At 42.7% G+C, this 23,179-nt stretch overlaps 4 protein-coding genes and 1 long non-coding RNA gene across 5 annotated transcripts; 2 read left to right on the forward strand and 3 right to left on the reverse strand.

Annotated features, from left to right (window-relative positions):
- Positions 1 to 381: 381 nt before the first annotated feature.
- LOC120287468 (pentatricopeptide repeat-containing protein At1g07590, mitochondrial-like) lies at positions 382 to 2,403 on the forward strand. Its single transcript, XM_039300272.1, has 4 exons — positions 382 to 464; positions 557 to 761; positions 1,171 to 1,270; positions 1,462 to 2,403. The coding sequence occupies exons 1-4, from the start codon at positions 382 to 384 to the stop codon at positions 1,473 to 1,475; spliced, it is 402 nt and encodes a 133-aa protein (XP_039156206.1). The 3' UTR covers positions 1,476 to 2,403.
- Positions 1,496 to 2,422, forward strand: LOC120287469 (pentatricopeptide repeat-containing protein At1g07590, mitochondrial-like). Its single transcript, XM_039300273.1, has one exon. It carries the CDS (start codon positions 1,496 to 1,498, stop codon positions 2,420 to 2,422), a length of 927 nt encoding a protein of 308 aa, XP_039156207.1.
- A 711-nt stretch (positions 2,423 to 3,133) lies between these two features.
- On the reverse strand, positions 3,134 to 6,362 carry LOC120287714 (lysine histidine transporter-like 2). The gene is given in 10 exon segments (XM_039300973.1): positions 3,134 to 3,532; positions 3,629 to 3,697; positions 3,798 to 3,889; positions 4,040 to 4,145; positions 4,273 to 4,370; positions 4,373 to 4,483; positions 4,486 to 4,665; positions 5,137 to 5,355; positions 5,358 to 5,515; positions 6,119 to 6,362. Coding segments are annotated over 10 exon segments (1,305 nt in total). The 5' UTR covers positions 6,292 to 6,362; the 3' UTR covers positions 3,134 to 3,433.
- A 664-nt stretch (positions 6,363 to 7,026) lies between these two features.
- Positions 7,027 to 10,846, reverse strand: LOC104415710 (ankyrin repeat and sterile alpha motif domain-containing protein 1B). Its single transcript, XM_010027049.3, is given in 6 exon segments — positions 7,027 to 7,776; positions 7,779 to 8,485; positions 8,488 to 8,614; positions 9,719 to 9,837; positions 9,840 to 10,400; positions 10,403 to 10,846. Coding segments are annotated over 6 exon segments (2,001 nt in total). The 5' UTR covers positions 10,422 to 10,846; the 3' UTR covers positions 7,027 to 7,308.
- Positions 10,847 to 15,751: 4,905 nt separating this feature from the next.
- Positions 15,752 to 18,599, reverse strand: LOC108955024. The gene is made up of 2 exons (XR_001981118.2): positions 17,657 to 18,599; positions 15,752 to 17,531 (listed from the first exon to the last, which is right to left on the reverse strand). It is a non-coding gene; the product is annotated as an uncharacterized LOC108955024 (long non-coding RNA).
- Positions 18,600 to 23,179: the final 4,580 nt, after the last annotated feature.

The raw sequence follows: 23,179 nt of genomic DNA on the forward strand, positions 1-23,179 counted from the left end.
TTACCCCACGCCCGCCTGCCCCCTCAATCTTACTAGGAATTATTAAGGATAAGTTGAATACATGGGCACCTGACTTGGGTTCATTCCTGTAACCTTGTGCTGTTTTATATCGGGCTAAAATTAGGTGAATTCTGCATATATCTCTCTGATTTTGACATGCAGTTTTCTTGAATTTTAGTAAATATGGATGGACAAGATTGTTTATTAATCCTGATTTATAAGAACTCAGAATCTGACTGAAGTTAGAGATGTATATTTGCTCTTTTGTTCATTATTCTATGTTCTTTTTCTGCTACAGGAACAAAACTTAACTACAGAACTAGTTGGCCTGTCACATGAGTAGTAGTTGAACTCTCTGGTTGCAATGAATATGGTGCAAAAATGATTACTATACTGTCAGCCAAAAGTAGCAGCAAGAAACTTGTGAAAGTCATGCTAGCATTGGCTTTTGGGCCAAGCAGGCGGTGCATTCAAGCAATCCATCATCGAGCACACACTATATCTTCATTGTTCACTCAGAGTCCATTTTGTTATTTTCGCTTCCTTTGCACTGAAGCTACCGAGAAGTTTCCCAAGGAAGCCTGCCTGTAAAAGCAGAAGCAGAATGCCTTTCCTATAGAATTGAAAAGCTGCCTAGAGGACAGCCAGTTGGGTGTGCATTCCAGAGTTGGATGGGGGACGGTTTCCCCATTCATAGAGGGGAAATATATCATGCTATCAATCGCTTGAGGAAGCTGAAGATGTACAAGCGCGCTCTTGAGGTGAATGCCTTCTCTGCTTGATTTTATTTTCATGGGTGGTAATTTGATTCCGATGGCAAAATGTGCTTTCTGCATCAAATGAGTGCACTCTAGAGGGTTCTTTTTCACCTGATCATTGATTCTTGTCAGAATATTGAGGAAAGTTTAAATTGAGTACGAGGTTGACTTGTGTCGGTCCAAATAAATGGAGACATCATATTGTATAAAGATTTACCAGTTTGATAGCATCCTTACATTCTCCTTCTCTTGGGCTGTACTGTAAAAATTGAGAGGCATATATTTGTTCCTTTACCTTGTTAAAGAAAATTCCAGCAATATTTCTCCCTTATCTAGATGCTCTTATATTTGGATCCAAGGTAGACTGAATATGGGAAGCCTAATTCTCTATCGTGTTAAATGTGTTTTACAGATGATGGAATGGGTTATTCGCGAGAGGCCATATAGGCCAAAGGAACTGGAGTACTCCTATCTGTTGGAATTCACAACAAGATTTCATGGGATGTCAAGAGGTGAGGGTCTTTTTCTCTCGAATTCCAATGGAGTTTCAGAATGAGCTGGTTTACAACAATTTTGTAATTATCTGCTTAGAGAAAGGTGTTGTAAGGCTTCCGTTAACATACATGAAGAAAATGAGGGAGCTAGGTTATGCTATCTCACACTTGGTTTTCAACCGCCTCATTATCCTCCATTCCTCCCCCAGCCGCAGGAAAATGATCCCAAAGATTCTAACTCAAATGAAGGCTGATAAGGTGGGCCCACATGTGTCAACATATAACATTCTCATGAAAATAGAGGCTAATGAACATAACATTGAAGGTCTGGCGAAGGTATACAGTGAGATGCATCGAAAGAAAGTTGAGCCAAATGAGGTGTCTTACTGCATACTTGCTATTGCACATGCTGTGGCGAGGTTATACACAGCTGCTGAGGCCTATGTTGAGTCTATAGAGAAGTCTGCTACAGGAAGTAACTGGTCTACACTGGATCTCCTTCTTATATTGTATGGATATCTCGGGAAGGCTAAGGAGCTGGAAAGAACTTGGTGTGTTGTGAAAGATCTTCCCCATATTAGGTCAAAGAGTTATATGTTGGCTATTGAAGCATTCGGTAGGATTGGACAACTTTCTCGAGCTGAGGAGCTCTGGTCAGAGATGAAGTCGACGAAAGAGTTGAAATCAACAGAGCAATACAACTCTCTCATATCCGTGTATTGCAAGCATGGTTCCATTAATAAAGCTTCTGCTCTATTCAAAGAGATGGTCGCGAGCAGGTGCAGACCGAATGCCATTACTTACCGTCATCTTGCATTAGGTTGTATGAAGGCGAATCTAGTAAACGAAGCCCTGAGGACTCTGGACATGGGTTCACGGTCAACAACAAGTGCAAAGGTCAGGAAATCCACGCCGTGGTTCGAGACTACACTGTCTATAGTTGAGATATTCGCAGAGAAGGGTGATGTTGTCAATGCTGAGAAGTATTTCGGGGAGCTTGCTCAAGCGAAGTACGCCCGCTATACTTTCGTGTACAACACGTTGATAAAGGCTTATCTGAAGGCCAAGGTTTGTGATCCCAACCTCCTGAGAAGAATGATCCTCGGAGGTGCAAGGCCGGATGCTGAGACGTATAGCTTGATTAAGCTTATGGAGCAGGTCCAGAGATGATTCCGTTTGTTCTAATTAACCGCTGTTTAGTTGATGCTACCATGTATTTTCTGTGAAAATGAGGAAGCCCCCCTTTCAAAAAAAAAAAAAGAAAGTAATTGATGCACGGGACGGAAGTTTCTCAAATTAAAAAATATGCTGGTCATGTCTTGGTGCTGTTCTGTTCTCACAAGTGGACCAAAATATACCTAAATTTCCCAATTATCCTTTTGAAGCATTTTACAACTGGCTTTGTTTCAAATATCAAACCAAAGCCCTTTTCATTAATGGGTATTAATTATATTTTTATATTAGCTTAAATTATAAACTTTGTAGCAATTACTCTAGAAAAAAATGAACATCTGAATTCTTTTTTTTTTTTTTTAAGGTAAACATCTCTGTTTTGCCAACGATTGCTAATAATCAGTCCGAATTTTAGGCTGCAGTTGATCACAGAGTCATTTGTCATGTTTGACATGTTCATGGAATACCAACTGTATGGTCATTTTTTGCTCGATAAGGAAGTCGTGATTTGCAGCCGTGAATTCACCAGTTCTAGAAAAAATTTTCATCTCCTGCTTCAACTCCAAATCTCCTCTCCAAATTTGGATTTATGTAAAGCTGTCTGCTAATTCTTTTGACAGGCTTTGTGTAGAATTCAAATTTCTTCGCACATTCAGCTGCTGTACACCGTAGTGATAAATGCTGCGTTGGAAGACTTTGCGGGAATCCTTATAAATTTGGAGTTTGGATAGATAGTTGGATCTTGAACATGGTGACATACATGCTTTCTCTAAACGTCCTTGTTTTCCATAGTAGCTACGCTAAATGCGTGCTTTGACCGTATGTACACATAGACTTGTCATAACAAGAACACGATCCTCCCAAATCAAGCCAGATGATTGTACAAACGTCAACATATATAAACAAAGACACTGTCGCGAACTAATCCTCAACTCTCCATGGAATCGCCATCATTATGTCGTGATAATCGTCAAGGTTAGTCAATCCTCCTCTTTAGGGCGAAAGCCTTCATGAGAAGAACTTGTAATCTTTTGACGAAATGATGATATTCCTTAGGCCACCAATCGGTCCGAGAATCACCAGCATTACACCAAGGATGATGCAAATCTGAAATGCATAAAAGATCGAGCTTCATCAGTAAAACAACCAAGAGTTTGCGATCAAAGTTCTGCTAATGTGCAATCTAGGAGAGTTGGTGCTCACCCAGTTGGCGAACCATGATAAGCTGAATGTCCTTGGTTTGTAGACGCAAAGCCACATGATGCATGGAAGCTGAAGAAATTGGAAAGACGATATCAGTTTTCTGAAGTATCTGCTAAATTTTCAAGTGAGAGCGGTAGGTAATGAATGAAGCAATTTTGCTGTCACTTACGAAGTACGTTGTTGGAGCAAGAGCAAGCCCTCCAAAGAACCCGAGGAGACTACCGAAGAAGGGGATGCAGATGCCGACGATCATTGTGAATGCTGAGCGAGGAAGACCAGAAAAAGATAATAAGTCACATTGCAGAAGAAGAACAGCTCTTTTTCACGGGAACACCCACTTAAGTCCGTACTCTAGCTTCAGATTCAGAACTTCCATGCATCAAGAACCAGTAAGCTTTTCGAATCACTCACCGACATAAAGTGTACGTGTGATGAAACGGAGAGTGAAGCGAGGCTTGAAGCGCAATTTCCTGACGAGAAAGGTCTCCATCATGTCGAAAACCGGCATCGCATAGATCTGTGCACACAAACCGTTGCGAAGTGTAAGGAAAACAGTTCTCGGCATGGGACAAAACTTTTCAACGGGAAATTAAAGAAGGTAGAAGCAAATCATTAGGTCTTTCTTCTTGTGTATTCCCCCTCACCTGGTAGCTACCAATGACGTGGATGACCACAAACAAGTTAGCAGCAGCAATGAGCCACTTGGGCTTTTCGAGAGTGATGAGGATGTTGTCATCGACGGGTTGCCAAACACGTAGTAGCCGACGAGAGCCACAGGGAAGTAGCAGATGGCCACAACGATGTACGCAAACACCACGCCTAACCACATGGGCTTCGAGGGCTTCTCTGGGGTGGAGGAATGGTGGCCTGGATCTCCAGCACCACGTTGTGGCCTGCATAAGCAAAGGCCACATCTCCCAGCGCGCTGAAGAAGTTGAACATTACAGTTTGTTGATCTTTGCCCTTGTACGAATAGTCCACATCTGGTTGCACTCCCCTGTGCAGAGATGCTGTCCAGGCAATGGTGGAGTAGCTGTGTGCACACAAAAGAAAAAAGAGAAAAAAGATCAGGGCCTGCCCATAAAATTGCAGGACCAACACCAACCGTGGGGTCGATGTAGATTCCAGACTCGCGAAAATACGTTAAAAGACCCTGTGATAGATCAAAGTGACATGACGTAAAAAATAAGGAAGTTAAAAGATTGAAAAGTCTAGCCAAAGGGAAAGGTCAAGCTCGCTTGCGTCTGCATTTTTTTTCTGTCGTTGGCCTATGTACCGTTTGGCTTGATTAAGCGAACCTAGACAGAAGCGAGCCTACCGTCTCTCTCGAGCCATCAAAACTATGACCAATTCTATAGTAGGGCCATTATGTAATCTTCAAAGCCGTCTCAGGATCAAGCGTACCTTGATCCTTTTCTTAAATGTACAAGCTAAAGCCAATGTGGCTTGCTCACGGAAGTTCAAGGTTTCTCATGAACAGATAGACTATCTTGTTTTTCCTTTACCTGAGGACATGACTGCAGCCGCCAAGGAGACAACAGAGATGGAGTTGAAGTTGGGGAGGTGGGAGAGGACAAAGTGGATGGAGGCAAAGATAATGATGAAGTAGGAGGTCTTGATGGGCTTGCAACCGGTGCAGAGCGAGTCATGGATCTTCTTCATGGACTTGCCACCGGTGATCATGTACACGATGCAGACCCCAACTTCAACAATTAGCTGCTGGGGACCACAATCCACAGGCCCAGCTTCTCGCCAAAGGCGTGTTGGCCCAGCTCGTGGTACCTGTCGAACCTCTTACCCGGCACCATCTCGTGCATCTCCACCATCTGCCACAGAGTGTACAGGGTGACAACCCATGAAATGATGAGCACAGTCACACCGGGTCCCCTGCAATGACGTCCATCCCATGTTTAGAAAAAAGAAAAAGGGAAAAGGACAATGTCAAGGCAGAAATCTAGATGTCAAACAACATCATCGTTTGGCGCAGTTTGCTTGCATTGGTGGGAATCAGTTGAACCAAAAAGTTTAGATATCCGCGTTATAAAGGGATTCAAAAGAGAGATGGAGTACATGAAGTTTTCTTCAGGTTTTTTGAACTTTTTAAGATGAAACAGAAGTTTTGAAATTTCTCTGTCTATATGAAGTGGAATTTCTGAGAGTTCACATTGGCTTTCTGATATCCTCGTGGATCATATTTGTGTTTCCTTATGCTCACTGGAAATTGAAATTCAAAAGCTGATGAATTGAAAATTGCATAAAGAATCACATCCTCATCTAGGATCCTGAAGATTTTTCAGGTCAAAAGCAACCTTTGAAGCATCAATGCGAGAGAAGTGATGTAAACAGCAAAGGCGAAAGAAATGGATACAAGCATCGTGTAAAACAGACAGCGATGAAAAGTTTCGCCTAACGGGCTTTAAGGAGCCAAAATTATGCTATGGTTGAGAGAAGAAATGGAAACTGAAGAATCGAGGGGATGCAATAATTTACCATCCAAGCGCAGCCAGAGAATAAGGCAAGCTGAGGACCCCGGCACCAACCATGGCGGTGACATTGTGGAAGGTTGAGTACCACCACTTGGCTTTCCGGGAGGATGTGATCGGAAGCCAATCATCGATCGCCTTCTCATCGATCTCATCCTTCCGTGGCTCGTGTTGGGCCATTGCTAGGGAAATGCAAGCGTTCGCAGGCTTTTCCCCAGACCCAAAACCACGGAACGGCGTGTTCTCGTTGCATGAAGATGGAGTGATTTTATATAGAGGAGAGATCACCCCTGGAATCAAGAGAAGCCATTTTTAGCACCCTCCCTTACTAAGAATATACCATGACGCAGGTCTCGGCTGTTTTCTCTCTGTAAAACACCTTAACCGAAACCTGAATATTCTTACAGCCACCCATTCCTCATTTACGTGGGTCTTTTCTGAATTTTTTTTTTCAATGAAGGGCAGGCAATTCTGTAGCTAAAATTTAGGAGCATTTTGGGAATCTTGTCCTGCACGTTGAATTATCCGGAGGCGGACGCCTGAAGCAAGTCGCATGCTCGGTTAGAATTTTATTGTTCGCGACTCTGCTGGAATCATAACAAAGAAAAGGGTATTTACCTATCTAACAATAGATGCGATTGAATGAGAAGATCAGAGAATATACCAAAATGAAGAGCAAGCCTTTTCGAGACGAAAAGTCTGTTAGGCCGCACCATCTTTTGATATGTCGAGACCAACCTAACTGCGCTTGATGACATGTGCTTTGTTACCTGGCGTCCGATAATCGTCGTTTTCCGCTAAAACTACAGATAACATGGGCTGTTGCTTAAAACGAGAACTTGCACGAGTGCAGGGCGCATCAATCATATCACCCCGCAATCTTGGGTCCATTCAAATACATGACCTAAGAACGAGTCACTTCAAGGCATTGGAATCTCCATCAACATGCAATCCATACAGAGTCTACCGCGTATATACAATTCGCATACTTGTTCAGAATCTTGCTCTTCAGAACATTATTTATACAACCAACACTGGGACACCGCCACGTGTTTTAATGCGCGCTGAAAAACTTCCAACAGCTTTATGTTTATCGTCACAAAGAAGGGTTTTAACGAATCAACAATATATCATGACCTCTCAGAATATCTAATCTAGGAAAACCCACTAATACTGTACTCTTCCTTGGAATCAAGATCATACCATTAAGGCTTGCTCGTAGGCTCGATATTCCGGGGCAGACTCGATGGAATCTTCAGTGGCTAGACGCTGTGCACCAAAGCAGAAATACTGATTCATCAGCTTCCTGTTGAAAGAGGTCTTTATCTGGTCCCTCCCTAGGGTTCTGCCGTTATTCAAGGGTTCAATTGACCCTGATGCTCTCAAGACATCACTATTCTGTCTGCCATCAACTGATATAGGTGAAGATACGGATGACCCTGAATAAGAACTCGGACCGGAATCAGCTTGCCAGAATTGTGGCTTCGCCTGAAGCACACCATGCATAAGGCCCGTGGTATACTTCTTTCTCGTGGAAGGACTTGGAAAATCAGTCCCCAAAGAGTAAGTCCTCTTATTGTTTGGAAGGGATGCTTGTTTCGAATACCGTTGTCTGAGTGAGATTGGATGATCCTTCAAATTACCACCTGCTTTGACAGACTCAAAGAATCGTTGTCGTTGTCATCTCTAAACTCCACCTTAATGGCATTTCTTTCTTTCTTTCCAGCCCAACCAAAGAGAAACTTCAGGCGCCTTGCACTACGATTTATTGGACTTGCCATCTTATTTTCAGACAAGTTACCAGAATCTCCATCACTCATTTCACTCAAGCAGCTGGCATACTCCAGAAGGCCTGAATTGAGACGGGACCCACACGCACTATCGACCTCAGCATACAAAAGAATCTCTCCGTCGGGAATCCTGAATGAAGTTCCCGGGCTATGCACTAGGCCCTGCTCTCTAAGATGAGAAGCAAGCACGTTTCTAACTTCGCGGTCTTGACAATTGGTGATCCCCCCGGCAGAAATCAACTGCTTTATTAGAATGTCAGAAGATGTTGATTCGGGCCATTGCTTGAGAAGATCTAGTGGAGTCATTCCGTCAGAATCACGGACATTCAAATTGACTGCCCGGACAGTCAGCAGCAGTTCCACGAGACTCGTCTGGATATTCTCAGTTACAGCCATGTGGAGGGCAGTCCTTCCATCGTTGTTTCTCACATTGATGATGTCTTCAATATTTATGATCTTTCCACCTAACAACTGCTTCATAAGCTCGATCTGACAATCAACTCTTCGGAATCCAGGGCTTCTGAAACCTGCCACAGCAAGATGAAGGAAAGTATCGCCATAGCTGTTTGTCACCGAGGCTAGAGAGGAGATGCAAGAATGAGGACCTCCACTACACTTAAATGACCCCGGTAAGCAGCCACATGTAACGCTGTGTTGCCATGATTATCTGTTGAGTTAATGATATCATAGGATGCTATTAGATCCTTAACAACCTGCAGCCAGCAAAAACACGCATAAGTGTTCACAAAGGTAGTCCTAAATAAAACCTGTGGCGATGTGGGCATCCGTGATTGAATGCATGGGGATTTCATTACCACAAGTGGGTCAGTAAACCAGCAAATGAAAAGAATTTTCTTTGTCCTAGTTTAAAAATAAGAAAAGATAAAATAAGACAACATCACACACTACAGTTACACTCCTTGAAAGAAAAACAGGAAACACAAAATTGACGAGTCACGACAACGGCATCTAGATACGGTCTCATTGACCATTCTGATGCCCCACTTTGTATCCTGTAAAGATTGAAATATTCAAAAAGCATGATGCCGATGCACTCGTTGATAGTTGAGTTGCTGGGTGTTTCTCTCAGAAATGCTCTGATTGACTAGCCAATGAAACATTGCGTTTCCTACGATTAGCACAACAAGTTGCTAGGGGCCATTCTCCCATTTCACATATCAACACCAGAGGAATTTAACATGAGGACTTAAGACTCTAAAAACTGCAGCATCATAGGCCATCTGCTTTTGGCTGCTTCAAAATGTTAGGCAGAAAAAGAATCACAAAGGCATTTTCCAAGGTGGAATTTTTAAAATAGCACGCGACATCCGAGCATCAAATCACTTCCTCATCAAGAAACATAGAGATGTTTATGAAGCTAAGCAGGTCTTTGCGAACAAGTGCTTTTTTGCTATGCACGACAAAGCACAATGTATCCAGCTTAAGCAATCCATACAGCGACAAATAACGAAGCAACTTGCAGCACAATTAGAGTCAGCCCTCAATCCCCTATTCAATACCTTCATATCACACAAGCAACCTAACTCCCAACTTATTGGTGATCAAAAGAAGGATGGCATCTTAAAGGCAGTCAATATAAAGAGAGTTTCGCCAAGAAGACAAAAAGAGCTCCTCTTATAGCCACACTTTTGCATGTCACCAAATTATGAACTACCACCATTATCAATCTCACATTCCGATGACTAATTTCATTTACCAGCCAAAGCATGAAACGAAAATCTTCAAATGTAATACAGAAAACAAAGAAATCCCAAAACTATAAAGAGAAAAAGGGGAAAGAAAAAGAAAATCCTAACCTCAACTCGCCCTCTTCCAGATGCACTATGCAACACAGTGGAGCCCTGCAAATCTCTGTATTCTAAAACATCAGAACAACCCTGGAGCAGCTCCCTCAGAATCTCCACATTCCCCCCCTTGCAGCTGCATGAACAGCTCTGTTCATAATCTCCCTCCGAAAACCTCTGTCCCCATCACCTTCACCACCACCAGTCAACCCGTTCCTCGGCGAAACAGCACAGTCAAGCAAGAACCTGAAAACTTCACAATTCTTGCTCCTAGCAGCAGCAAACAACACATCACTCACCCCATACTCTCCCTCTCCAAACACCAGAAAAGGGTCTCTCCCCAGCAGCTCCTTCACGAACTCGAGGTCGCCCGCCGAGGCGGCCGTGTACACGAGCCACCCGCCGTAGCCGGCGCGGACGAGCGAGTTCTCGCCCTTGCCCTTCCGCGGCTCGCAGTCGAGGAGGAGCCGGCGCGCCACGGCGGCGCGGCACCGGGCCACGTCGTCGAACTGCCCCGCCGTGTCGTCGTCCCACACGGTCTCGAGGCGGCGGATGCGGCGCAGGGAGGTGAGCTTGATGAGGAGGTTGGAGTCCAGGTGGAGCAGCTCCCTGACCACGTCGTAGAGGCCGTTGGCCGCCGCCCAGTCGATGGGCGACGCGTACCACCACTGGTCGCCGGTGCTCTCCCACCGCAGGGGAAGTAGTCCGGCGGCATTCCCAGGCAGAAAAGAGGACGACCCAGAAACAAAGGCGGGAGCTTTAAGCGAAAACGAGCAAGAGGAAGACGAAAGGAAGCTGATGAACAGAAGAAGGAAAGACTCCACAGAGTTCGACGGTCAAATGTGAAGAGGCCGAGTTGAGTTTGAGGGAGAAAACGAGGGAAAACAATGATTTCTTTGCCCCTCAAAAGCGGAGCAAAAGGGAAAGAGGACTCAAAGAGAGAGAGAGACCAGAACACAGGGGAGAGCAAAAGGGACAACCTTTGCAACTGTTTGCTCACACGCTCACGCTCATGCTCAAACAGGAGATAGCAAGAAGGTGGTGGGAGATTTTTGGAGGGTGTTTTGCTTTCTTTTCTTGTTTTTTTATGGTGGGGAAGAAGTCTGGAGACGGAAAATGAATGATTGGGATCTGATTCCTTTGGCCCCGCGATGGCCTACGAAAAGGAGATCTTGCAGAGGGAGACTGCGGCCAGAAAATTTCCGGATATGCACGTTTTCTTGTTTGGAAAATAAAATCCCGTGTCATCGGAGCAGTTTAAGAGATAATTACTGTATATATCTATGCCCTGAATCTACACATCTAGATAAATCTTCATTACTTTCCTAAAGCTGAAACCGGACATGAGAAGAAAGGTGGAGGAGGGCATGGAGGATGGCACCGTTGACCTTCATCACGCATTTCTGTCGACTTCTCGAGGTGATGATACGATTCCGATTCATGGGGTTGGCCAAAAGATAAAAGAATGACTTACAAAAAAAATAAAAATAAAAATTCTTTTCCCAAGCTTTTCTTTGATGGCGTGCAATTTGGGTACATGACCTGTTCTCTCACTTCAGGGATCGACGAACAGTTTTTGGCCAGGAGGAAGCTACGCTAGAACGCTCCCGATCCATTGACGAAATCCGCAACATTCTGCCAATGATGTGCGAATTATACTATAAAGAAAGAAACAGAGGCATCGGCCCACGGCATCCAGCGATCCAACCATCGATCGGGACCCTCTTCAAGTTGCCATTTTATACGAGAATGCACATGCTGCATCGGCCATCTTTCTGTCTTGGCCCGAGCGCTATATGTACCTTCCGAGAATCTTCACCCTTTGCCTGCGTCTTCCATCAATGAGTTTGGACAAGGACTGGTCGGTGGCCTTGGGATTCAGTGCATTTCAAGAAAGAACGGATTCGCGTGAAGGATTTGCCCACATAAATGGAAACAAAAAAATAAAAAAATACTAAAACCATTGGATGCCAATTCACGTTTTTCTTCATATTATTTTACTTCTACTCGGCTATGTTGTAGGTTTAAGCTTCTGGATAATGATTCGCATCCGGTTTGGCAAATGCTTTTATTTGTTACCTTTTCGGAATCGATGGATGACGACCCTAACTGACCGGCATATAAAATCATATACACAAACAACGAAAATGAGAATAAACGCACGTAAAGTTAAGTAAAATGGAATATGCCTATACAAAAGCACGGGCGGCGTGATTAGTTACAGATGATATCTATAAATCAATCATTATATGACCATCATCCCTTCAAAAGAAAAAAATTCATGTTCTAATATTGTTACCTTTTGCATCTGATCCTAACAAAATCGATAGAGATCAGCGAAATAACAAGGAAGAAATAGACCATTTTCCTGTTAAAATCATTTGGAGACTTCCATTTATTTGCTACCTTTCTGGACCAGAGGAAACAAGGGGCTCCATTACATGGACCCCGCCGTTTTTCTCCGCATCATTATCTTCCAGATTATCTTTAAATTCGTTTCTTTAACGGATTATTAAAAAGGAATTTCCAGAGGCCCTTTTGAGAGATTTTTCTTTTTATGTCGTTATTTATTCTAATATAATAATCTAGAAAGAGAAAATCGACGAGATGCCTTTCGATACCGGCCTTTAAGATAACCTCGAAGCCCTGCCGACCGCAACAATGCTCTTAGCCTCCCCATCTTCGAAATTTCAATTTGGCTAAAGCCGACATTAATGACAATGAAGATCAAAATCCTTAATTTTAATCAATTAGCACAGAAAGCATTTCCTATCCCCATCGGAGCTAAACACCTCAACGGCCTGTTAAAAAAGATACGTAAATCAACTCCTTAATGTCCAATGAATAAGACTACTCGATCAGTCCGAGGATATCACGTCGTTGTTATTTCATGCGTAATATGAACGGCACAACGCGTTTTTCTTGACTTCATACTCTTCTTCCCCACTTCGGTTACATCTCAACCGAAGACCCACGTTGAATTTTGGACAGAGTGCACGTCCAAGGAAAGATGCGCGCGGGGATGGATTGGTTCGGGACCGGATTCCGCCATTCCTACAGCAAGCTCCTAGAGGAGTACCAATTTCAAAGGGAAGATGACAATGCGGTGGTTCAGACCCACGTCCAAAGAAGCGGTTTAAGGGATAATGATGATCATGGAGGTGGCCCATCAAGCACATGGGAATGTCGACGACGAGGAAAGAATGTGATGGGGCCTAAGTGATTAGAAGGTCCGTTGTTGTGTTGTGCTCCTGATTTGGCTCCCCTCAACGTGCTTTTCATCGCCCATCGTGCTTTTTGGATCACGAGATTTGGATTCACTCTCGGCCTGACTTGGGATTCGTGTCTTGATATATAAAGTTCGAGGGAATCACGCGTGCCGACCCCTCGTAAGAAGGACCCCAATGCAACCCAGTTTGGCACGCACTTAGTTGAGCTACGTGAATTATTCCATCCCAATGCCTACCCCCTTTTCTTTCTCATTAGGACCACGAACTAGGACATTTGCATATTACTCTTAGTGTCTGCTTGATCTTTGAATTACCCATCACTGTCTATCTTCCACAGAAAGAACAAGCTCTCGCCCTAGTCCTACAGCATAAGGCTCGACTATCATCCAAGTCCATGTGTTTGTTCTTCTTTAAGCACTTGTATGTTATGATGTTGCATCAGGCGTCCGTTGCAAACTTGCAATCCCCTTCGTTCAAGGTTTTCAGCAAATTCCTTGCCAAAAGATGAGATGGCGAGCGAATAGCGCCGTTGTTTGTAGCGCTCACTCTGCCGGAAACTCCATGGACGATGGATTTTTGTCACCACGGGCAGATGAAGATTCTGCCCTTTGGCTGTCCAGCATCCTCCACCAGCTACGGTTGGCCCATGCTGTCCTAACAGACTGTGACCGTTGAGCGACATTCTGGTTAAGAATGTCAGCATCAAAACGAGGCTTCCAGCGCCTGGTGCAATAGAAGGCAATCTTGTTAGCGGGAAATCAGGCTGTCGACATGAGAAAGAACACGTTTATCAGTCAAGCAGGGTGTGCGTGTTGACCAATGGGGAAGACATGAAGAGAACACAGAGAAGTTGGGATTAAAATAATTGTAAGTGATAAATGCTTTTACATAGATCAGAATTTCATATGCCGCCACCGACGCTGACAGCAGTCTCCACATGAATCTTACTTTTAAGATTCCAAGCAAAATCCAATAATCTCTATCTACAATTATCTACTGTGGCACATCATTTTGGCATTCGAATCTTATAAAACAAAAATTGCATCCGTGAGTGGTTGGCTTCACTAGCCAGTAAAGCAACAATAGGCAAGGTCATATCCTGGATTCAAGCTGATTGAGGCAATAGAATGAATTTGAAATCAAGATGACCTTGTTGGCCTCTTACTACAATCTTAGGAGGAAGAAAAAGAACACAAATGAAGCTCCATAGATGCCCTCGAGTTAAATTCACATCAGTGATAGAAACAACCACTGTATGAATACAAAGAGAGAGTTCTGTCTTATTAACATATCGACCAAGATTTTATATAGATATAATGGACTCTTGCGACAGGAACTGTAAAATAATTACCATTCATGGAGGATTCAAGCTTCCAGTGAGTGGACATAACGCCTTTAGATCGTAATAAAAGAGAACATAAAGTTTCATGCATGAACCATTCCTACACCATGAAGAGGTGTAACTAGGATATTCACACTTTCCACTCTCTGAATTTGCAGTGCATATTTCAGAAATCGTGAGTGCATTCGTTCATTTCAGAATACTTCAGTCCAAACCAAAGTCTCTCCAACCATCTGGACCCTTGCTTTCAATAATGAAATGGACGCCGATTCATGATTCACAACATTGTCCATTTAAAGCTTCAGAGTAATAGCAAATATTCAAACAAGAAGGATCACAACTATAAGGACTGCAGCTACTTGTTCATTGTAATATCCAGGACATGTCAAACTGGATGTCGGCTTAGTACAGATTTTACCTAGTGTTCACCGTTTCTTCATGACATCCTCAATCCTCGCAGCGGCATATCACATGTTCTTTAGTCACTTGTATGAATGACCAGCCAGCCAACATTTTCTCAAAATATTAGGTAGTCCCAACCCACCATGTCATTGTGCTCCCTTGCCATTGAGAATGTGACATGTGTCAATGGGGCCCACTTTTTTAGATTTGCCCTCCCTCCCTCCTTCCCTCCTCTGAAACCCTAAGCACTCTCTCTCCTCTATTAATAATTTGATTCTTCTTCTTATAAATATCGGGGTCTCAATAGCGCAACAGAATCAAATCTCGTCCATGGGCATTGCGATTTGTTAACATCTATTAACGAATGTGCGCTTGTGTGCTTTGGTCTGTTTCATTTTCCATAATAGAAATTAAACCTTTTGCTTCTTTGCTTTGATGAGAGGGATGTAAACTAACTAGCAAAAAAATCAAAAGTCTCCTTGATGACTTGTGTGCTTTACTCTGTTTCATTTTCCATGAAAAAAATGAAACCTTTCGCTTGTTGAGAGGGAATACTTTTGCCTGTTAGTATTCATTCTTGTTGCGACTTACCCTTGGGGCTGCCCTTGAGAATAGATTTAGAAGTATTACTCGAAAGACAATTCGAATGGTTCATCGAAAAGACGGCTTGAACACATCATCTAATGTCAACCTAATCGGCTCATCAAGTAGGAGCACAGGCTCTCCCGAGCCTATACGAGCTCTCCTAAAACCATACCTCATGTGGTGTTTCATTTTCAGTTCATAGACAACCAAATGTCTAAGAGTTACTACTAGCCATTACTAAGGTCAACTAGAACCCAATCGAGACCTGAGAGGGCTATTTTCCATTCCTATAGTTTTTAAGTTTGGGGACTTGTTACATTAATATTTCTATTAGCTCCCCTTGAATACCTAACTTGAAGTATATTATCTAAGTGACTATTCACTCTTGATTATCATTTATGATCCTAAAATCATCCGTCCACTAAGTAATCATGCAAATGATTTTGTAGGGTGTTCATTATGTTCCTAATTCTATTCTAAAAGAGGGAATTAACAATCAATATATTGAAAGACGATGTGAGAATTAAACACTCGACTAATTGAAAGCATCTTTCTAAGTGCGCGAAAAAAAAAGCTCAATACATCATTGGGCAAAGAATATTGCACAGCCTCATTTTTTAGCCTCGAGACATGATCTCTTGAAGGCTAGACATGATCTCTCGAAAGCTTGCTATTTGAAACAACGCCGAGCCTAAGTCTAGTCAATCGATTTAGGTAAAGCCTAAGCCGTGCTACCCTAATCGTTATATTGAAATGGTGTGGCTAAGTCTGATTTGTTTTTATTTTGGAGTTTGAACTTACTTTAAAATGATTGACCAGGCTAATCGTATTATAATGAGCTAAACCTAAGCTAGGTATTACAAGATTAAGATTGAAATGGACATCGGTCTTCCACTTTTGGCTCCTTTCAACCGCCACCTCCTCGTTGATTTCGAACATCCATTTTATCCTGCACTCACATCATGTATTCAATCAAAGCAATCGATTAGCAAATTCACTAGTCAGCAAACCATCAAGCAATCCGATTTCGCTCATGCACTCCGGCAAGCCCAACCACCTTCTAATCAAACTAAAGGTTCACAGACCAAAAAAAAAAAAAAAAAAATTAAAGGTTCATTACTTAAAATTAATGATCATTAACCCCACTGTTGTTCACAAAGCAATTGCTAACGTGATTAACCCCTAATTAAATTCTAGTTCTTCCTTCTAAACTGACCGCCGAAGGACATGCATCACTAAACGAAATCAAGACATTCACCAGCAAGTATAATTAAGCACACGATAGGGCACGCAAGTCGCCAAATGATCAACCAAGCAATGGCATGAATTCCACTAAAAGAACAAGAAGCGGCCTTTTCTTAATTAATTTTGTAATTATTTTTAAATTTTAAAATAATTTTTCCTTTCGGATTTTTAAAAAAAAAATTATTATTATTTTAAAAGTATTTAAATCTTTTTATGATTATTATTTTCTGTAAACAGAGACCCGGGCCGGACATGGACCATACCCGCTTGATGGGTTAGAGCCCAAGACCATGCCAGCTTGGGCTCTTATTTCAAGCCTACTAAAAGGAGCCCATGCCCAATAATATTGAGTTGAGCACAAGTTCACCTGAAACGAATCCAGTCCAAACTAAACCAGACCAAGCAAGCCTCAGACCTCTAAAACCCAAGTAAACTTAGTCGTCTACAAGCCTTGATGACCGAGTTCCATCTTCGGCCTTTCCCGGCTTTTGCCGGTTCCTGACCGTCCTCAACCACCACTTCCGGGAGTCCATACCATCACCGGACCTATAGCGCCGCCGTCACGCTAACGGCCACCGGGGTTTGCCATTTTGCAGGCTAACAACCCACCGGTATACTCAGGCGCGTCAAGAACATGAAGCACATAAACAAGCAATGAGGGAATGACAGACAAAAACTAGGGAAGAAGATTACTATTCGCACTACGAATCCACAGTCACGGTTTTGCGGACGATTAAACACAACTGGCCATAACAATCAAACGAGAAACAAAAGAACCAGGAGACCACTGTCAGATTCGGGGGTTTCGGGGGAAGTAAGGCAGGCTGGACTCGAGTTTTAATAATCGATCAAGTCCTTCTGTCAAGTAAACCATGCCAACAACACACCCACAACAGCCCCAGAATCAGAGAAAACGCATGCGAATCTAGTTCAGGCAGTTCAGGCATTTTATCGAACGGATTGGGTGCATCGACTGTAGGGAGAACGTTAATTCATTCAGTACTCGAACTCGCACCGAAACCTGCAAAGAATCATCAAACAGGATCCAAAATCAGCAGAAAGCAGCGCATTCAACCCCAGTATTTATGTTAAATGGGAACAGCGAGTCTCAGACTATTGGTTCAAGCAGAACAGGACAGTTTATACCTGGTTAGAGAGGAGTTACTGGCTGGGGAGGAGGCAAGCTCCACAGGACGTCGACTGGGAAACTCGAACACTCGAAGGACGAGAGCCAGACGAGTGCACAGCTCCTCAGCCTCTTCGATCGGAAGAATCAGGCTGGAAGAAGGCGTGTCCGGTCACGGCTTGGAGGCTGTTAGCGGCGGAAATGGGAGGGAATCGGACGAGAGGAAAAAAAATGAGGAAGGAGCAGAAGAGCCCCTCCGCTTGCTCGCTGCCCGTGTCTTCTCCTCATCTCGTGCGTGAGAAAATTGAATGGAATGGGCCGGTTTGAATGAGATGTGGAAAAGGGAGCTGGGCTGTGAGAAAGGTTGGGCTGGAAGCGCACGGGGAAGCCAGCTGGGCTGAAAGAAAGAGGCGTGCAGGAAATGGGCTGTGCGCGAAAGTGCCGGGTTCTGCCTTTTCATTAATTAATTAATTTTTTTAGAGAGGACAACTTGCCGGATTTTTTTATTTATCAGTCATAACGATTTATGACCAAAAGAAAAAAAAAGTAAAGGGAAAGCTTTCGACTCGAAAGAGGGAGAGAGGAGAGAGAGAGAGAGAAGTACCAAAGTGGAAAGGGACCAAGTGTGAAGGCGAATCAGAGCTCAAAAAATAATATCACACACAAAAATCTTAGTATAAGAAAAGCGAGTAGAGGTGATCGCACTCCGGTCCGGTCCCGTCTAGGACTACTCGATCGGTCTTAGGATATCACGTTGCACACTTTTTCTTCGCTTCGAACTCTTTCTTTCCCTTGTGCAAAAAAACTCTTTCTTTCCCTGCTTCGGTTGCAAACCAAGAATTTTGGACAAATTGCATGTCCAAGGAAAAATATGCGCGACGATGAAGTGATCGGGAACCGGATTAGGCGATTCTACGGTGAGCTCCTCAAGGAGTAAGATTTCAAAGGGAAGATAAAAATGCTTCAGTCCCCATCACTAAAGAAGCGATCTAAGGGATAATAATGATCGTGGAGGTGGCCAATCAAGCACATGGGAGTGTCGACCGCGAAGGTAACGGATGGGGCCCAAGTGATTATTGTTGCGCTCGTGATTTGGCTCCCCTCAAGTGTTTTTCATCGCCATCATGCGTTTTGGATCACAAGATTTGGATCTCTCTAGGTCTGTCGCGACTTGGATTTTGTAATGTAAGTTTGAGGGAATCACGGGATTGATTGTCGTCCCCGCGTAAGAACAATCCCAATGCAACCCAGTTGGCACGCAATTACTTAGTTGAGTGAGGTTAATCGTTCCATCTCAATGCTATATACTCGGTGCATAGACAGATTTGCATATTACTCTGGATCTGATCTACTTGATCTTCTTCTCCCCCGGCCAGACCTGTGAAGTACCCATCAGTCCATCTGTCTAGTGAAAGAACAAAGCTCTCACCCTAGTTCCGCCGCATAAGGCTCGACTATAATTCGAGTCCCATGTGCCCACTTCTCAGATTTACTCTCTCTTTCAGAACCTCTGAGCACTCTATCACCTCCATTAATAAATTTGCCTCTTCTTTTACACATCTGGTTCTCAATTGCGCGACAGAATCAAACCATGTGCGCTTGTGTGCTTAGTCTATTTCATTTTCCATCATAAAAATCAAACCTCTTGCTTTTGTGCTTCGATGAGAGGGATGTAAACTAACTAGCAAAAAAGTCAGAAGTATCCTTGATTCGTGTGCTTTACTCTGTTTCATTTTCCAAAAAAAAAATCAAACCTTCCGCTTACTTACTTACTGAGAGGAGATAGTTTTGCTTGTTAGTACACATTCTTGTCGCCACCTACCTCTAGAGGGCCATTCTTGGGAATAAATTTAGAAGTATTGCTCAAAAGACAATCCAAATGATGCATTAAAAGAACAGCTCAAACACATCATCTAATGTTAATCCAATCGATTTAACAAATAAGAGAATGAGCTCTCTCAATTCCATACCTCCCGTGAAGTTTCATTTTTACTTTAGTAATAATCTAATATGTAGGAGTTGTCATTAGTCATTACTAGCACCCTTTTAGTACCTAACTTGAAGGTGCCTTATCTAAATGACCATTCCTGTTGATTATCATTTTATGATTCTAAAATCATTAGTTCACTAAATGATCATACAAATGTTTTTGTAGGCCGTTCATGATGTTCCTAATTCAATTCTTAAAAAAGGAACTTAACAATCAATATATTGAAAGACGGTATGAGAATAAAATACTTAAGTAATCGAAAGCATCTTTCTAAGTGCGAGAAAAGAAAGCCCAATACAACGTAGGGCAAAAAGACATGATATACCCTCGTTGTTAAGCCTCGAGACACGTCCACCGCCGGACCTTTGGAGAGTTAGTGGTTTCAAGTTCAGAAACCCATCATTGAACAGGAACAGAGCTTCATCTCAAAGGGAGAGGGAGAGAGAGATGGGATCCACCATGTTGAGTCTATCAAGATAGGAAAGAATTACCGAAGAAAATGATAAACCTATTATGATTACGTCAATTCAATCATAAATCTTTTTTTTTTATCAATTTAGTTTTAAACTTTTCACATTTGTATTAGTTGAGTCAATTCAATCAATTTTGACTAACTCGCGCTAATGTGACACTAACAATACTGACGTGGCAATATTAAAATAATAAATTAATAATTTTTCTTTCTCTATATTATTTTCCTTAATTTTTCCTTTCCCTTCCCTTAACAGCCAATGAGGGTCACCGGCCAGCCACAAAGTGTAGGGCCTCTCGCCTAGCTAGATCTAGCAAGGGCATTGCACCCCCCGCATGTGGCCGATAGGGGTTGGCTAGTGACCCTCATCGGCCTCAAGGGAAGAGGTTGGGGAAGGGGAAAAAATTAAAGAAAATAATAAAGTATAAAAAATTCAAAAATTATTAAAATATTATTTTAAAAATCTTTACGTCAATATTGGCAATACCACATTAGCTCGCGAGTCAAAATTCTGAATGGATTCAATTAGCACAAATGTAAAATGTTTAGGACTAAATTGGTCAAAAAAATTTAGGACTGAATTGACACAATTATAATAAATTTAGGATTTTTTTTTTTTTTTGTTAATTCTCCTCAAGATAGATAACAGTTGAATGGGAACAGTGATGATAGGGGACAGCGAGATAGGAGTGGGTTTTGCCAACCGCTCGAGCTCTAAAGCGTGTCTATTAGTCTTAAATTATGCCCCTAAAAATGGTCGCCTTTGAAGAGGAGTGGGTTTTGCCATGAGTTTGCCAAGCCACGTAAAGGTTAGTTTCATTCAGGAATCATAAGCATAAGAATCGCACGGTATTTATGATCTATGAAACTGACACACACGAGAGAGGTTGTTCATGAAAGACGATGAAATCGAACATGCTTATAATATGGACATGGGATCCATTTATTTCCATTTATTACAAAGTCCTATGCTGTATGTCGATTCATGTCCCATGGTGCCCCGTAGCCTAATTACCAAGAACAAAAAATCTATGCCCTTCTTTTCATTTTGCAATATATTACCTAAGAAAAAACATATCTTGGTCGTGAGCTTGTTTCTCTCAGTGTGTTTCATATTACCTTCTTGCTGAAAGGGGATACTTTTGCTTCTTCTTGTATATTCTCGCATCAAGTTCAACCAAATCGTTACAAAATGAACCAACAACAATCCCCATCGTTGTGCCATGATCTCTACTCTATCACACCGACACCGGCGGCGGCCATGGACGAGTGTCGGCATCGTCCAAATCTGGGCGTGGGCCCTGGTGGCGGCGTGGAACTCGTTCGAAGAAAAGGGGGCTCAATGCCATGGCTGGACGGGACTGGCTAATTTTTCTTGTTTTTGTAATACTCTTTTTAATGCTTCCTCGGATTCCCCTCTAAAGGCATTGATACACTCCCTAATCACGCGTGTTGTCCTTGGTAAATAGGGGGAATATTGCCCTGGGAACACCCCCATTGCACATGTAATGTCGGCTCCATAAGTTATATTTCTGTGCTTATAGCATCATAGAGTTCTAGATTACTTATTCCTTTCTCTCTCCTCTCTTTTCTTTCTCTTTTTTTTTACTTCTCTCTCTCTCTCTCTCTTCCTCGGATTCCCCTCTATGATACACTCCCCAATCACGCGTGTTTTCCTTGGTATGGGGGGAATATTGCCTTGGGAAGACCCCCATTGCACATGTAATGTCGGCTCCATAAGTTATATTTCTGTGGTTATAGCATCATAGAATTCTAGATTACTTTATTCCTTTCTCCCTCCTCTCTTTTCTCTCTCTTTCTCTTTCTTTATTCTACTCTTCTCTCTCTATCACTCTCTTCCTCGGATTCCCCTCTAAAGTTATATTTCTGTGCTATCTTTTCTCTCTTCTCTCTCTCTCTCTCTCTCTCTCTCTCTCTCTCTCTCTTTCCTCAGATTCCCCTCTAAATTTATATTTCTGTGCTTATAGCCTCATAGGGTTAATATTATATTACTTTTTTCTTCTCTCTCTCTCTCTCTCTCTCTCTCTCGCTTTTTTCCTCGGATTCCCATCTAAAGGCATTGATATCCGCCCTAATCGCGTGTTTTTCTTGGTGAGTGGGGGGAATATTGCCCTGAGAACCCCCACCAGGACTCTTCATTATGAGCTCTTTCCTCCTTTTGTTTATGAATCATTGAATATCATTTCACTTCAAGCGTGCCATGAAGACATCACTTTAATCACGTAAAGGATCAGTGTCCAAATGATAACCGGATACCCCTTTCTCTTCACTCTAAATCTGCCCAGAACACATATTTTATTCAACCCTTAATATTTTTTTTCCCTCTTCGGACTTCTTTTACCCATATATATGATGAATAAAGATTCATTGCTCTCCTACTTTAGCATTGCACGTGTAATGTCGGCCCCATATGTTATATCTCTGTGCTTATAGCATCATAAAGTTATAGATCACTTTTTCTTATCTCTCTCTTTTTCTCTCTCTCTCTTTTTCTACCCCTCTCTCTCTCCTCTCCCTGTTACTCTACTTTTTCTCCACCTTTTTCTTCTCCCCTTTGTCTTTTCTCCCTGCCACGCCTCTATTTAAGCACTTGCTCGAGCTCCAGCCCAACACTCATGGCCAATGTGGAGCACAACCTCAAAACCGGAGCTTAAGTTAAGCGTTGGCCGCTCAAGTTTCAAGCTTAGCTGAAGCTCGTCGGGCCAAGCTTAAAACTCGAGCGGCTGGCCATGGTGGCCCGAGCTATGAACTCCCGTTCATAAGTGTTAGATTGAGATACACTCGTGAAGTTCAGGCGGCCAAAGGCCATGATGTCAAAGCTCATGGCATTGGTGTCAAAGCTCATCCATAGCCGTCAGATTGAGACACTCGTGGGGTTGGAGTTCCTAAAGTTGTGTTGGGAGGACGCAGTGGAAGTTCAGGGAGATCGCCAAGAAGAAGCTCAAGTCTGAGTTTGTTAATATATCCAATTGCACTTACCTTCACTCAAACACTTAAGTCAATAATTTATGGGCCAACTATGATATATCAATGGCTCTACACTACATCAATTTCTCAATA

This window comes from Eucalyptus grandis, chromosome 8 (genome assembly GCF_016545825.1).
Source record: "Eucalyptus grandis isolate ANBG69807.140 chromosome 8, ASM1654582v1, whole genome shotgun sequence".
In the NCBI taxonomy this organism is placed as follows: Eukaryota; Viridiplantae; Streptophyta; class Magnoliopsida; order Myrtales; family Myrtaceae; genus Eucalyptus; species Eucalyptus grandis.

What these genes read in the sequence shown, in the direction of transcription:
- LOC120287468 (XM_039300272.1), top strand. Translation starts at nt 382, where the DNA reads ATGATTACTATACTGTCAGCCAAAAGTAGCAGCAAGAAACTTGTGAAA. An exon ending in GCTTTTGGGCCAAGCAGGCG is followed by an intron (nt 465 to 556) that starts GTGCATTCAAGC and finishes TTTGCACTGAAG; the next exon opens with CTACCGAGAAGTTTCCCAAG. An exon ending in TGTACAAGCGCGCTCTTGAG is followed by an intron (nt 762 to 1,170) that starts GTGAATGCCTTC and finishes TGTGTTTTACAG; the next exon opens with ATGATGGAATGGGTTATTCG.
- LOC120287469 (XM_039300273.1), top strand. Translation starts at nt 1,496, where the DNA reads ATGAAGGCTGATAAGGTGGGCCCACATGTGTCAACATATAACATTCTC.